Here is a 17,265-nt window from a genome sequence, read left to right on the forward strand (position 1 = left end):
TGAGACTGGAGAGATTAGTGAACATCTCTCCTGGCAGAAGGTTTCCCCAGGGAAGGGAGACCTTCTGCAGCCAGAAATGGAGATGGTATTTCATCCGAGGACAAAGCAACCACCGTGTCGAGGCGAGATGGGTTCCACGAGGAAGGAAAATCACGAGAACCATCTGTAGCGTGAGACGCTGACATGTCATGCGCTAATGCTCCTAACGCCTCGTGCAACGCTGATTTGTCGCTCGGCACAGTGCAAGACTGAACTGGAGCAGGAGGAAGAGGAAACCCAGGGGGAGGAGCTACCGTGGAGCATAACTCCAGGTTGCGTGACCCATGGGAATCCAAGTGACGAGGACCCTGAAGAACCGCGTCACCAAATCCTGTAGGAGGATGGTTGCCTAAAAGACAAGAGCTGCGAGAGTGTGAAGGCTTAACGTAGCGCCAGTCGCGTGAGCCCGAAGGCTCCACGCAACGAGAGTCCGAAGACACACTGTCCTGAGAGTAAAACTCAGCATGACGAGGGTCACGAGAGCCAACAGGTTCAGTGCAACCGCCTGCAGGCTCAGCGTAACCTGTGTTCAGTGAAATGGGAAACCGAGGTTTTCCTGCTAAATCAATCTGCCAAATTACCCATTCCAGAAGGTTTGCTGTGACTACTTCCTCTAAAACAACACTGAATACCTGGTCCTGATGGGCAGATACTCTAATTGGCCCATGATATTCAAATCTCACTCAGGAGCAGAAAGTCTGAAGAAGCACCTACGTGAATCATTTGTCACATTTGGAATCACAAAAGGGATAATTTCAGATGTTGGACCCCAATTCAAAACTGGTAAGACTCAACAATTAATGTCATCTTCGGATGTATATCACCGTCTAACCTCTGCTGCCAACCCCCTTGCTAACTGCAAAGCTGAGGTTGCAGTGAAAACTGTCATGAGATTCTCACTGACCACACAGGAACAGCTGGCTACCACAACATTGACCGATTCCAGAGAGCAATGCTTATTTACCGGAATTCGGTAAACCCGGAAACAAAAGACCTCGCCTGCAATTTTCCTCTTTGACAGAACTATCAGATCCCCCTCTCCCATCCCCTCGGGTAGATATTGCCCTCATAACACATGGCAAAAAACAATGAAGAACAGAGAAGTGGCCTTAGCAAAGCACCACTCACGAGAATGTGCGAATTGGTCCTTGCGTACCACACAACTGCCACCACTGAAAGTCGGGGATTATGTGTACTTATATAACCTGGTAGGCAATCACCCGAGATAATAGGAACGCACTGGATTGGTTATCAAGGTCCACCAACTTCATCAGTATGCTATTTGAGTCAATGAATCTGGTAGGGTGACACTCGGAAATCGCCAACATCTCTAGAAATTCCGACCTTCCCAGCCATCTCCTGATAGGATTGATCCAGTACCCAACCCCCAGAACCGACTTCAACCAGCCCACGAGTACTGCCCCTACCATTACTGAAATTGCAGAAGGTCCGCCTGACCCAGACGCTGCACCAGTTCTAGTTAAAGTCCCACATACAGAGCCTATGACTCCACATCCAATAACCATAGGGCTGACAACTACAACTCCTATGCAGTTGCCGGATCAAAAGGAACCATTCACCACTCCGTCAAGTTCATCCTCACCAGAGCCCACAACTGTACAACCAATTACTATACTACCACTATCCCTGAGGCGTCTTATACCTCATAACAAACCATGCGTTAGGGAAACAGTGCCTTCAAGACGACATTCCGAGGATTAGTGCGACTGTTCACTTCGAGACCAGGGTCTTCAATGGGTCACAATAATACCCCTCCAGAAAGAGAGATGAGGTCTTTACATTAAATGTATAGAAGTGCCATTGAAAAATGGTCATTAAGTCACATGTACAGTATAACTTTCAATCAGGCTATGCTAATGGACACAGTGTTTTGTGAACTAATCCAGTACAGTACTCCAAAAACTGTCAATGCTCTAAAATGTTGGTAATCACGCCTATTACAGAACTTTCACAAGTTGCTGTTTCCAGCCCTTCAATTTTTACTTTTACCATTTAAAACCATCCCTCTGGGGAAAAAAGTTAGATAAATATGTCATTTACCTCAGTTTATATCTTCCTTATGTTTGTATCTTGTGTTCCAAGTGTAGTGTCTCATCATTCATCTTTTTGATTGAATAAAGAGTTATACAAGGAAGAGAGTATTTTCTTTCTAGTAATCAGTAGTAACACAAATACACATGGAAACATAAGTTAATATAGAATAAGTGAGCATGTTTATCCGATGGTGACAAATCTCGTTTATAGCTTGAGTAGCAGATCCGCAGCCGTGTAATGAAAGGGTTAATAGAATATGATACTGCAGGAAATCTATATTCTAAATAAAGATCATTTTCTTGGAAACCTAAGGTCAAAAGAAATCACATTGTGGACCAGTTGTTCGTAAGAGACATAGGTAGCACTGGAGATAAGATGCACTCCATTTGAACCTGTTATGTAGGATAAATCTCAGGAGGAGAAAAGGAAAAACTTCCAGAAGGACAATACAAGCATCTTTAAACAAAATTGGTAATGGGAAAAATAGGATCAAAATATTTTGCTACATCTTGAGCAGAAAAGAAGAGTTCAAATGGAAAAAGTTCATCTACATGTCATGGCACCAGGGGCACAGATGCAGAAGTGGATGCAGTGCAAGCAGCAGAAAGCAAACAATGTCACAGAAGTACAGAAGCAATCAAAAGAGGCAAATTCTTGGAAAAGAACTTGACCAAAGAACAGTTTGGATAGAAATCAGATCTTGTTGTTGATATAGGAGCTGGTGCAGTAAAACCCATCAGGGAATTGGAAGATTTCCTGGAATAACCAAATCCCTTCTTAATATTCCTCCAAAGAGATGTCTCTTTCAAAAATTTTAAAAGAGGGTACCATAATAACATCAGGATCAAAGTCAGCAAGAGCATGAGGCCTGAAGGATAGCACTTATGCATGGATAGAGGCAATAGGAGCTAATGGGCACAACCAGAATCTTGCATTTTCTGTACGCCTCAGCTCTGGTAGTGGCTGAAGGCAAGGCTAAAGGAATAGAAGGATAATCAACTTGTATTGATAAACTTTTAAAAAAATAAAGAACAAAATAATGCCATGAAGGTATTTTAGGGAACAAAATAATGCCAGGAAGGTATTTTAAGGAACAAAATAATGCCAGGAAGGTATTTTAAGGAACAAAATAATGCCATGAAGGTATTTAGTTAAATCATTTAAAAAAAATTTTTATGTTGACCTTGAACAATTCTATACCATACTACAAAAGACCTGCTTGAACTTCAGTATAAAGAAAGACACAGGAGATGAATGAAGAGAAGAATACTAATCTGGAACGCCATATTTATACCAAAAAAATGCTTCACACTGTTTGTCTACTATTCAAACTTTACTCTACAGACAACACCCTGGGAATTTGTCATAACAACAACCCTAAAGACATACATTGCAAAGAACCACACAAAATCTAACGTTAGATGAATAAAAGGAATACTGCATTCGGAAAATATAAAATGCAGATTTAAAACTAAGCAAACAATACTAAACTAATCAAGCTGGAAAGGTTTGAGCCTCTGAATTATAGTGTTTACCACAATGCATGAGTCTTTAAGCATGTCAAAAGAGAAGGTGATATAAATAAATGCTGATGATGCCTCCCGGTAGTGATATCTGGGTACTACACGAGGTAGTCATAAAATTTACTCTACATATATACATATACCAAGGCACTTCCCCCAATTTTGGGGGGTTGCCGACCTCAAACAAATGAAACAAAAAAGGGGATGTCTCCTCTCTATGTTCCTCCCAGCCTGACAAGGGACTCAACTGAGTTCGGCTGGTATTACTAGGGTGGCACAGCCCACCCTCCCACATTATCCACCACCGATGAAGCTTCATAATGCTGACTCCCCTACTGCTGCTACCTCCGCGGTCATCCAGGGCACAGGAGGAAGCAGCAGGGCCTACCGGAACTGCGTCACAATCTCTTGCCATTCATTCATATTTCTAGCACGCTCTCTTGCCTCTCTCACATCTATCCTCCTATCACCCAGAGCTTCCTTCACTCCATCCATCCACCCAAACCTTGGCCTTCCTCTTGTACCTCTCCTATCAACTCTTGCATTCATCACCTTCTTTAGCAGACAGCCACTTTCCATTCTCTCAACATGGCCAAACCACCTCAACACATTCATATCCACTCTAGCTGCTAACTCATTTCTTACACCCGTTCTCACCCTCACTACTTCGTTCCTAACCCTATCTACTCGAGATACACCAGCCATACTCCTTAGACACTTCATCTCGAACACATTCAATTTCTGTCTCTCCGTCACTTTCATTCCCCACAACTCCGATCCATACATCACAGTTGGTACAATCACTTTCTCATATAGAACACTCTTTACATTCATGCCCAACCCTCTATTTTTTACTACTCCCTTAACTGTCCCCCACACTTTGCATCCTTCATTCACTCTTTGACGTACATCTGCTTCCACTCCACCATTTGCTGCAACAACAGACCCCAAGTACTTAAACTGATCCACCTATTCAAGTAACTCTCCATTCAACATGACATTCAACCTCGCACCACCTTCCCTTCTCGTACATCTCATAACCTTACTCTTACCCACATTAACTCTCAACTTCCTTCTCTCACACACCCTTCCAGATTCTGTCCCTAATCGGCCAAGCTTCTCTTCCGCGTCTGCAACCAGAACAGTATCATCCGCAAACAACAACTGATTTACCTCCCATTCATGGTCATTCTCGTCTACCAGTTTCAATCCTCATCCAAGCACTCGAGCATTCACCTCTCTCACCACTCCATCAACATACATATTAAACAATCATGGTGACATCACACATCCCTGTCTCAGTCCCCCTCTCACCTGAAACCAATCGCTCACTTCATTTCCTATCCTAACACATGCTTTACTACTTTTGTAGAAACTTTTCACTGCTTGCAACAACCTTCCAATAACTCCATATAACCTCATCACATTCCACAATGCTTTCCTATCAACTCTATCATACGCTTTCTCCAGATCCATAAACGCAACATACACATCCTTACCTTTTGCTAAATATTTCTCGCATATCTGCCTAACTGTGAAAATCTGATTCATAGAACCCCTACCTCTTCTAAAACCACCCTGTACTTCTAAGATTGCATTCTCTGTTTTATCCTTAATCCTATTAATTAGTACTCTACCATACACTTTTCCAACTACACTCAACAAACTAATACCCCTTGAACTACAACACTCATGCACATCTCCCTTACCCTTGTATAGTGGTACAATACACGCACAAACCCAATCTACTGGTACCATTGACAACACAAAACATATATTAAACAATCTCACCAACCATTCAAGTACAGTCACACCCCCTTCCTTCAACATCTCAGCTCTCACACCACCCATACCAGATGCTTTTCCTACTCTTGTTTCATCTAGTGCTCTCCTCACTTCATCTCTTGTAATCTCTCTCTCATTCTCATCTCCCATCACCGGCACCTCAACACCTGCAACAGCAATTATATCTGCCTCCCTATTATCCTCAACACTCAGTAAACTTTCAAAATACTCTGCCCACCTTTTCCTTGCTTCCTCTCCTTTTAACAACCTTCCATTTCCATCTTTCACTGTCTCTTCAATTCTTGAACCAGCCTTCCTTACTCTCTTCATTTCTTTCCAAAACTTCTTATTCTCTTCATATGAATGACCCAACCCCTGACCCCACCTCAGGTCAACTTCTCTTTGCCTCACTTACCTTGCGCTTTACCTCCACATTTTTCTCTCTATATCTTTCATACTTCACTATTACTCTGCAGCCATTCTTCAAAAGCCCTCTTTTTCTCTTCCACTTTTACCTTCACTCCTTCATTCCACCATTCACTGCCCTTCCTCATGCTGCCTGCAACAAATTTCTTGCCACAAACATCATTTGCAATCCCTACAAAATTTTCTTTTACTAACTTCCACTCCTCTAAATTACCAGTTTCTCTTACTTTCACTTCGTTATATGCCATTTTCAACTTTTCTTGATATTTACTTTTTACCCCCAGTTTTATTAGCTCTTCAACCCTTAGTAGCTCCCTTTTACATCCACCTATTCTATTCCCCTACTCTTTTGCTACAACTAATTTTCCTTCCACCAAAAAATGATCAGACATACCGTTAGCCATACCCCTAAACACGTGCACGTCTCTCAATCTTCCAAACATTCTTTTAGTTATCAACACATAATCCATTAACGCCCTCTCTACCACTCTTCCATTTGCCACTCTTACCTATGTATACTTGTTTTTATCTTTCTTTTTGAAAAAGCTAGAACTTAACACCATCTCTTGCTCAACACACATATCTACCAGTCTCTCACCACTCTCATTTTACTCTAGAAGTACTATATTTCCTATTCATGTTGCTAAGAACTGTTCAATAAGATAAAGCAGAGAACTATTGGGGAAGGTTTTTGGAAATAAATATGAATCTCGATTAAAAATAAAAATAAGAAAATGCCAGACCAAAATGAACAAGTTAATAACGAAGGCATTAACTCAAAGATAGATAGCCTACAATTGCTAGGAGCAGCAGAAGCACATAAAAAAACATGAAAACCAGATTAGTAGCTTTGAAAGGATTGGTGTGTTGGATTTCAAAATAAATCTATTGACAGAAAACCAGACTAACTAATCTTTACCTCTGCAGACTATAGTAGGAATGAGCCATAAAGAAGATCATAAAGACATGTATTGCAAAGAACCACACAAACTCTAATTTTACATGAATCAAAAGACATACAGTACTGTACTCCAAAAATATTAAGAGCAAAGTACTTGATATTAAACAAACAATACTGAATGACAATGCTAAAAAGAATTGAGCTTTTGAATTAGTGTGTTCAGCAAACCAAATGTTTCTTTAAGAACGTCAAGAAAAAAAAGTGATGTAAATAAACACTGATGCTGCCTCCTTATAGTGAGATCGGGGTACTACATGTGCTAGTCATAATATGTACTCTAGAACTATCCCTCTTCATTGCATAATTGTTGCAAAGCTGCTCTTCGAGAGCTTATAGCAAATGATTATTGGGGAAGATTCATAGAAATAAAAATCATTTTAATTCACTAAAATAATGAGCTCCCAGCCTCAAATATCAAGTATCTGCTAATGATGAAGCGCATCAATAGATGGGGGCTTCCACAGCAGCAACAGTTGCTTACAAAGTCTATGCACAAGACACGTGAGAAAATATACTAATGTAATCGTGGAATTGCAGGCTTGGGTTCCTATTTCAAAGTAATTCTAGGAAATAAAACCAGACTAACATACCTGTAACATATAATGAATATTAGTCACTTTTTGTGCTGACCAACCTTCCTTTGAGTCAAGAGGAAGAGTGAAGAATGATGTCAAACGCTGGATGTAACTTCCTGCAAAAATATTTAGAATATAGTCTATACAGTTAAATTAGTTCAGTTTTTACAGATAATGATAATTATTTACTTTTCTTATTTTTACCGTTCATGATAATTATCTACTTTTCTTAAATATAATTACCAACTCTGCAGTCATGAATTTGTGTATACTGTAGTGGCCATATATAGTGGTATTACAATAACCACCACATTTCATTACCTTTAATGATGGCTAACAAATTCTATTACTCAAATGAAAATATAACTTTATATTAATTTCCATTATATTAAGAGGAATGTTAAATTAATTTGAAACTAAACCTGAGATACATGATTAGTCTGACATCCATTGTAAGAAAGAATATTGGTTAATAACTTTTGAATTCCTCATACTTTTATAAAAAAAAAAAAATATTCTATTATTACAGTTGAGCATAAAATTTCAATGAACTCTCCAAATTGATAGATTTTAATACTATAATGAAAACTTATTTCTATACTCACCTGATGTTCATATGGCTTCTTCACTGGAAGCTCAATTTTCTTGACATTTAGTTCTAAATTAAAAAAGAAAAAAAATCCCTTTTGCCTTTTTTTAATAGATTATGCCGCTAGGAAAATAGTGCGACAATCGAGAATTTATGATGAGAAGCAAAACTTGGGCATTTCAGAGAATCTTTTGTCTTTCCAGTCTTCAAATCAAAACTATTCCTTATCTTCTTGACACTAAAAGTCAGTGGGGAGGAAGATGGACATGAACTGTATATGAACATCACGTGAATATAAACAAATCTTAATATCATAATTCTATTTACTTCCATTAACCTCCCTTGATGTTAACATTGCTACCTTCAGCACTCTCTTGGAGGTGGGTTGACACTGAAGGAAAGAGATAATCATTCATTTATAGTTTTAAAATCAAAGCAAATAATTAAAATTCTATACTCCCCTGTAGTACAGATTATTGGAAACAAACCATCTTATGACGTTTGATGTACGTCAAAACATGCCAGATCCAACACAAGTTGACGCACTGGTTAAGTTATTTACAGATATAGACCACATGGAAGTTAAAATCACTCATATATCCTACAAAAGAGTTCAACACACCTAGGATATATAATTAAAAATGCTTTTCCCCTCCTTGATATTACCCACTCCTTTCTTCAGCCAACCACAGAATACTTTGGAATTCATGCCTTAATTCATGATTTTGTAAGGGTAGTATAATTTTATGTTACCATGCAGAATCACACCACTCTTTAGCCAATGGCAACATTCACTAAGTGAGGCTACACATTAATCTAAATCCGCTGACACCCACAGCTTAGAGAAGCAGCAATCCTCTCAACTCACCCCACCACCTACTGAGACACTTGTGATTCTAGTCTTTATTCATGATTAAGTAAGGGCTGTTTTAGTGTATTTCTATGTTGGCATACATAATCAAATCACACAAGGAGCTTTCTCTAAAGCAAGATGCAGTTATGTCGCTTCCCCCTCCCTACCCAGTACTCAAACTCTGACTTCTATCAACAACGCCATACAAAACGTCAGCCATGCAAGTTGTGGAAAGCTCTGTTTGGTCGAATTTCATCACACTCTTCTCTCTAAAATCACACCCTTTTATCTCCATACTATAAATTACCTAAAAATGTCTCAATCCGTAAAGATTTTCCAATCATTTTCTATAAATTTCTGGATTCCTACATGATTTGCTTGCATCTCCAAATCTTAGGAAATTTCCACAATAACGTATCACTGACCATGTTTGTAGTCCTGAGGGCTGTAAATTTGAGGATATGATATTTCTTTTTATTTTATTTTAATACTTTATTTCTCAGTTATCATATAATTTTCATGTCCTTATATATATAAATATATATATATATATATATATATATATATATATATATATATATATATATATACACATATATATATACTGTATATATTATATATATATATATATATATATATATATATATATATATATATATACATACATTATATATATATATATATATATATATATATATATATATATATATATATATATATATATATATATATGTATATATATATATATATATATATATATATATATATATATATATATATGTGTGTATATATATATATATATATATATATATATATATATATATATACACATTATATATATATATATATATATATATATATATATATATATATATATATATATATATATATACAGTATATATATACATTGAACCCTCGCTACTTCGCGGTTCGACCATCGCGGATTCACCACTTCGCGGGTTTTTTCCATTACCCATATATATATATACATATCGCGGATTTTCCGCAAATTTCGAAAATACCGCAATATCTGAAGACCCCAAATACGATATTTCGTTACTTGTAATTCCATTAATACTGTAATTAGTAATATCTGCTCTTACTGATTGTTCATTGCATTAAATATGACACATAATTAAGCACAGAAAGAAATAAAACACGAAAAGAGAATGTGATCATACGATAATTCAGTACTGTATACAGTACGTAGTAAAATTAAATCGAACATGAAACGCAAATCAGATGCAGTCATACCATATTAGAATGGTGTAAGGCTGCTGTTGGCTACTACTGTACTGTACTACAAATGTAATTGATGTGCTTCTTTTCCATGAATCTTTTGTATGTATACATACGTAGTACTGCATCCAATAATATTCTTTGTTGCAAAAATCACATTTCGAATAAGCGTACGAGAGAGAGAGAGAGACACACACATCCTACAACAAAAGCGTAAAATAGCGTACGTAAAGCTATTATTATTATTGTTATTATTATTATTATTGTTGTTGTTATTAAAATTATTTTTGTTATTATTATTATTATCATTATTATTATTATTATTATCATTATTATTATTATTATTACAGTATCATTATTTATAATTATTATTACAGTATTATTATTACTGTACAGTATACTGTACGCAGGGTATCTTGTACTTTGAATTGGTAACCTACGTAGCATATAAGACGGGTTGTGATTGGTTCAAGCGCTGATAGATGACGAATCAGAACCCAAGTTTTGTAATCTAGCCTGTGATTGGTGTTTTGACCGCTTCTCCAACCCGCAGCATCTCTTTCCGCGGTCACTTTGTCTCCCGCTGTATCGCTGTGTTGACGTTGTTAAGTTATTGTGAACTTTAATCTGTGCTGTGCGTGACTGTTTTAAGTTGAACTTTTTGTTGAACTTTCTGTTAAACCCTACTGTACAATGCCTCCCAAGCCTTCTGCTTCTACTAAGGCTGGTAGTGAGCCTAAACAGCACCGAAAGATGATGACGATTGCTGAGAAGGTGACGCTTCTCGATATGTTAAAAGACAGTAGAAGTTACGCGGCCGCAGACCTCGAAGACCTGACGAAATCGGGCAGTGAAGACAGTGAAACACAGGAAGAGATCCAAGAAAATGTCGAAGAAACGGGCTTAATATTAGAACGGCTTGCCAAGCTCTGCAAGCTTGCAAATGAGATGAAAGAAATGTCCCAAGAGTGGGACGAGGATATGGTTCGTTCTGTACAATTCTGCACCAAGATTGATGAACACAAGGCTCCCTACAGGATGCTCTTGCGAAAAAAGAAGCAGCGGCAGCAACTTCCGATCACAATGCCCTCGGAAGAAATTGAAGAAGTGTCTCAGGAAGAAGTTGAAGAGGTGTCCCAGGAAAAGACACCTCCGTCTGAAGACGTAAAATACTATTATTGGCTGCACAGTAGAAGACATCATCAGCTTCATCATCATCATTTCTACTGTGCAGCAAATTCATCGCCATCATCATTCAAGTTTTTCTTGAACTTCTTTCGTGGTGAGTACAGTAACAATCTTTATATTTTACTTTAATATTCTAACATTTTAATATTTGTGCCTGTTTTATAGTTTAGTACTGTATGCATTAAGTTAAAGGGAAGGTTTTAAAAGTCTGAAGAGTACAGTATACATGTTGTAACCTATCATATTTTTTTTGTTTAAAATTTGCATTTACTGTACGTACATAAAACAATCTCTCTCTCTCTCTCTCTCTCTCTCTCTCTCTCTCTCTCTCTCTCTCTCTCTCTCTCTCTCTCTCTCTAGTAAATTGTTTTCCTGCTTTGCTACGTACAGTATGTACTGTATGATTTTATATAGATACGGTAAATAATATTTGTAATAACATATTTTGTAAATGCTTTTACTGTAAATATAATTAATTATCACTTTCATCATGCGCGTTAAATGCCTTCTTTGTTCTGAGCGTGGTTGTTTACTGAGCGTACTTTATGACGCCGTCGTTTCAGGCGGCGTCATAAAGAAAAAAATTTCATTTGGAGGTCCTAAGAAAAATTAAGTAAACCATTGGTAATAACAAAATCAACATACTGTACTGTATAATCAATATAATCGATGCAAAAACTAACCTATACATATATGTGTACACTAAATGAGTTTGTTTCTTCATTATGATCAGAGATAAACGTACTGTAAACAAAACATTGGTTGCCATTTTTTATCGTGCTTTTTAGCGTGTTTAGGAAACGCATGATATAAAATCGCCTTTAATATTTGTGCCTGTTTTAGTTTAGGGTACTGTAGTACATGCATTAAATGTTCTGTACATTAAAGGGTAGTTTGTTAACAGTACTACTGTACGTACAAGGGAAGGTTTTAAAAGTCTGAATACTGTATACATGTTAAATAAATAGGTAAATATGGTGTCAATACTTCGCGGATTTTCACCTATCGCGGCCGGGTCTGGAACCTATCTACCGCGATAAACGAGGGTTCACTGTATATATATATATATATATATATATATATATATATATATATATATATATACATACATACACACATATAGAATAATTTCCAATTAGAATTTTCAATCATTTCCACAAATAAAAGTTAGCCTCATGTCATTACTTCCATTTATCGTTTCTGGGGTCACCCTGCCGTTGTTCCTAAGCCATAGTGTCAGAATGAAGGAGCTGAAGCAGAGTTACAGAAACTGTAACACTCTCTGAAGTGTAGAATACAGAAAAAAGTAAGTCAAAGGCTATAAAAAATCAGTTGGGGAGGAGAGAGAGATGAACATCTACTCTCATTGAGCCACAAGTAAATAGTGACTAGACAACACAGGTGTGTGTGAGTGGGGTGGCCGGCTACCCCTTATCTCCCGCTAACTAGCAGAGGGGTAGTTTCACCTCGCTAAAAAGTCTTATGGCTATTTCAGCTTTGTCAAAAGTATAAAACCCTGATAAAAGCGTAAGGTTTGTAGGGGTACTGGAACAAATCAATATTACATTCCTGATAATAATGAACTTTTAATGACATGAAAGAAATACTCCATCAATACTGACTAAAGCAAAGTAACAAAAAACACAAATAAATCTCATCAAATAAATTTTCTAAAACAAGGTAAAAGTAACACTGTCAATTTTTGCTGTCTCCACGGCAAATAAAAAATGATTCATAATGCGAAAGTTAAGTCTACATATATGTACCGATACTGAGTCAGCTGCTTCCCACATGGAGGAAGGTGATTCCAGGGAAGTAATTACAGTATGATAGTGAAAGAGTAAAGTTCTATATTTCTACTTCTATGGTCAAGAAACTAATGCTTTGAAAGATATGATTCCTAGGTAAGGGTCATTAGAATCATAGACTCTCATTTGAAAAAAACGCCAGAGCAGGAAATAGTATTGAGGGAGTGAAAGTGTGCTTACAAGCTATGGTTTTCAGTAGCACAGCATCTTCAGGAGGAAAAATGGGCTATTCATAAGATTTTGTATATATATATATTAAAAAATTATTTACAAAACAACAAACATGAGATTCCATTCTGCAATTTTTAACAGTATTACATGTGAAAAACAAACTAACCCTCTTTAAAGAATGTCTGATTAGATGGATTGTTGCGCAACAGGTTAAGCATCAGGATTAAACAGTCTTCTACAACAACTCCTCCATCTGCGAAACCTTCTTCTCTAATGATCTCAAACATATGGTCGTAAGCATTTTCAAACGCAACAATCTTTTGGAGGTTGGTATTGCTTTTTGTGAGCTGTGTCAGTAGTAGTAGTGTCTGCAATAAAAATTCAGTCAGTTATGAAAGTAACAGTCAGAATTATAACAACATTTATTATATCAATACTATACTGTTAGTTACAAGGCTAAGATCTTTGGATTGGATTGGATTTATGAAATTGGGATATACAGCTTAGACAAGCACTGGGCCACTGAGGATATTCAGCACCGAAGTTCAACTAGAGAAAATCCCTACCATCCATTACACTATAAAAGTAAAAGTTACCAGAGGTTAGACAGGGAAGAAAGAACACATGAACAGAACTGAAGCAAAAGGATAATAAAAAATGCAGCTTTTAGCTAAAGCAACACTCCAAAGACCCTTAAGTAATGCCTTCCAGCAAACATGTGAGGTGCACTGATGGCACTATTCCCAACTCTGTGGTTTATATCTTTGAAGCAAGATCTTCTCTACCTAAAAATAGAACTATAATATGTTCTCTATTAACCCGATACCTACCCTACAGGGCCAATCCAGCTTAGTATCTTAAGCCAGACCTCTGGGTTCTCTCAAACTATCAAAGTTGGTAAAATATGTAAATCCAATCTAATATATCACTAAAAGTGGGGAGTAGGGGAGGAGTGAAATAATTCACAGGTCAGTATTGATATACAATTCTATCTTTAAAATTATGCCTATTTCAATTAAACTTACCTGTGAGTCAAGCTCGAATCCTGTGATGTAGAAATTATAATTGCTAAAATTATGATTTATTCTTAAAATAATGTCACATTCATAGCATATGGAAATTGCTTCACGAGATGCACACATTAAAAAACCATGCGCCAATTCTGTGTGACCCATGCACAATCTTCCTAATATAACTTCAGTCCTTTCCTTTTGCAATGAAGATTCCCAGAAAAATAATTCCTTATTTCCCTGAAGATGTCATATTGCTGATATGAAATGCTTTAAATGGGTAGTTTAATAGCTGGTTTTGGTAAATCTTTTGATGATTTAGCTACAAAATCTGCTTTTTCATTACCAAAACCCCAACATAGGCAGGAATCCACCATATTTCAATATTTACTCCCCAGGAATAAAGCCGACCACTTGGTTCAGAGGAAAGTAACCCTTTAGGGCTTCTATAGCACTACTTGAATCAGTATAAATGGCAAACTTATGGTTTTCCCTATCTTCAAATGGTTTTAATAATGTCAAAGACTTACTGCTCTCATAGTTTTTATTACCTTAACTGTTAAGTGATTTTTAAACAAAGTCTGAAGAACAATGCTATGACATCAGCTTATACAATGCTCAATGCTAAGCTCAATTCATAAATCAAATATAAATCTAGGCTAAATTTTATAAGTAAAAACCCTTAAGCATAATAATGAAATACTTCTATTCCTCTTACATCATTTCTTATGACTTCTCGGCTGTCAGAAAGCTGATCCATCAATTTGGACACTCCACTGGGTATTACTAAAATTACTTCTTGAAGCTCTTTTGGTCTGAGGAAAGAAAAAAAAATAATAATAAAATTTACCATTTCAATATAGTACTCATCTGTGTTTACTGCACTCCCTTACCAAAGCTCCACATTTTGACACTTAAAATTAAAAGTTAAAAATAATTCTTTCTCCAACATTCTTATTGCCTCCCTCCCAGTATATTATGGTTTGGGACACCTTTTTTAGTGCTCTATGGTAAACAATATTGATTTGATGACCCTTCATATTTGGAAGTTTAATTTTAACCCAAAGAGTCTATTGGCAGTACTAATATGTGGGGAGGGTGGGTGAATTAGAAGAACCCCAGTTAAGTATTGAAATAATACAATCTTATTATTGAAATTCTGTTGATTTCAATGAGTCTTACCCTGGGTTTACAAAGCTGAGTCGCACATTCTTGTGGAGTGAGGTTAAGAGCCTAAAGAAACTAACCTATCATAAGTCTAAATCACTTTTCAAACAAATCTAAAATAACTCTTCTTTAAACTTTAACCATATCCATGGATTTACTGAATAAAAGTAAAGTTGTATTAACCAAAAATAGCAGTTCCATCTTTTTCATTCTCAATACAGTGCCATTCCAGAGTGAGAAACACCAATTTTAATATTCAAATTTTATATTTCTATGCCCACCTGATATTCATATTGCTTCTTCTCTAGAATCTGGTTTAATAGACCTTTGCCTGTAAAATTTCAAAATTCTAAAATTTTCCCACTTTCTTCCCTTCAATAAACTATGCCCTTAGCAAAAGAAGGAGCTGCCTAGCAGTATATGGTAAGTGACATGCCAGTCTCTGTCTCTTCAGTTTCAAAGTCAAAATGATCAGTGTCCTCTTGACACTGCAAGGCAGTGGAGAGAAGGGTGGATATGTACATGAATATCAGGTGAGAATATGAATAAGAAATTATATTGGTAGAATTCAGTTTATTTATATGAACCTTCCGTGATGACATATTACTAACTTCCACGCTACTGAAGGTGGGATATCAGAGAAGGAAAGAGAAGATAAATATAATAAAAAGAAATATTACATGGTCAAGATTTACTAACCTGGTCTAGATTACAGTTTGAAATACAGGGCTCCACACCATTTGATGAAGCTATTTAAAATACCGGATTGTAGCTTGTCTACATATTTCTTTTTCAATATGATACTTTGATTAACACCAAATCAACTATCAAATTAAATCCCCACATAATTGCACATAATGAAGTTAAAAATAAACTAAACTAAAAATTAATAAGACCAAGCTCTGCAGCCACTATGAGGCCTGAACAAGTAAACCATGATTCTTTAAAATAATGTACAGTAAAAACTTACTTGGGACAAAAATGGGCTGCTACTAAAACTCTTCAAAGAAATGTTTCTGCAAAACTTAAGAAAGTAGTAGCCCTTCTCCCATAATGTACCTTCACTTTCAAGCCAATTATCATTCTAATATTGAATTCTTTATAAGGTACTGTGACCAAAAATTAAAATTATGAATGATATTGTTATTTGGGTCATAGGAGTGATTTTGGACCTCAATCTCAAAAGTAATATAATGATGCTAACTGTAACAACAGAAAATTTGTCCAAATAATACTGAATGTGCTCTAACTGGACAAAGAAACATTTTCTACTGAATAGCTTTCTAAACCTTAACCTGCTAAGCATCCCCCAACCCCTAATGACCCCGCTGCCATTGTAGTGTCACCCCCATTCACCATCCAAGTATTCTTTCAAGTTTTATATACCTCTAACAACAAATTTCCATCCAATATATATATATATATATATATATATATATATATGTATGTATGTATGTATGTATGTATGTATGTATGTATGTATGTATGTATATATATATATATATATATATATATATATATATATATATATATATATATATATATATATATATATATATATATATATTATATATATATATATATACAGTAGGGTCCCGAATTATGCGAGAATTTGGTCGATGAATGACCTCGTATAAATGGAAAATCGCAGATTTCGAAACACACAACTAACAGAAATAATTACATTTGGCCATGGCAACCGGCAACTTGCTTATTCAAACGTGTTTACTACCCTTTTCCATTACTTTCTTTGTACTGTTACTGTATTTCTTTATAATATCAAATTGTTCTTGTAAATAAATCAAACATTTAATATACTTTAAAGTTCTAATAACTTGAAAAATGGTTAAAATTACAACCAGGATGGGTGTAAACA

The 17,265-nt window shown here is 36.1% G+C and overlaps 1 protein-coding gene across 2 annotated transcripts in view; it reads right to left on the reverse strand.

Moving 5' to 3' along the window:
• Positions 1 to 17,265, reverse strand: part of p115 (General vesicular transport factor p115) — a 764,785-nt gene that overhangs the window by 468,021 nt on the left and 279,499 nt on the right. For both annotated transcript variants that reach the window (XM_068380069.1, XM_068380070.1), the window contains exons 5-7: positions 14,941 to 15,037; positions 13,379 to 13,580; positions 7,380 to 7,480 (exon numbers count right to left, since the gene is read on the reverse strand). In XM_068380069.1, the coding sequence (XP_068236170.1) occupies positions 7,380 to 7,480; positions 13,379 to 13,580; positions 14,941 to 15,037 (400 nt within the window). The remainder of the gene's footprint in view (positions 1 to 7,379; positions 7,481 to 13,378; positions 13,581 to 14,940; positions 15,038 to 17,265) is intronic.

The sequence above is a fragment of the Palaemon carinicauda genome, chromosome 9, assembly GCF_036898095.1.
Source record: "Palaemon carinicauda isolate YSFRI2023 chromosome 9, ASM3689809v2, whole genome shotgun sequence".
Lineage (NCBI taxonomy): Eukaryota > Metazoa > Arthropoda > Malacostraca > Decapoda > Palaemonidae > Palaemon > Palaemon carinicauda.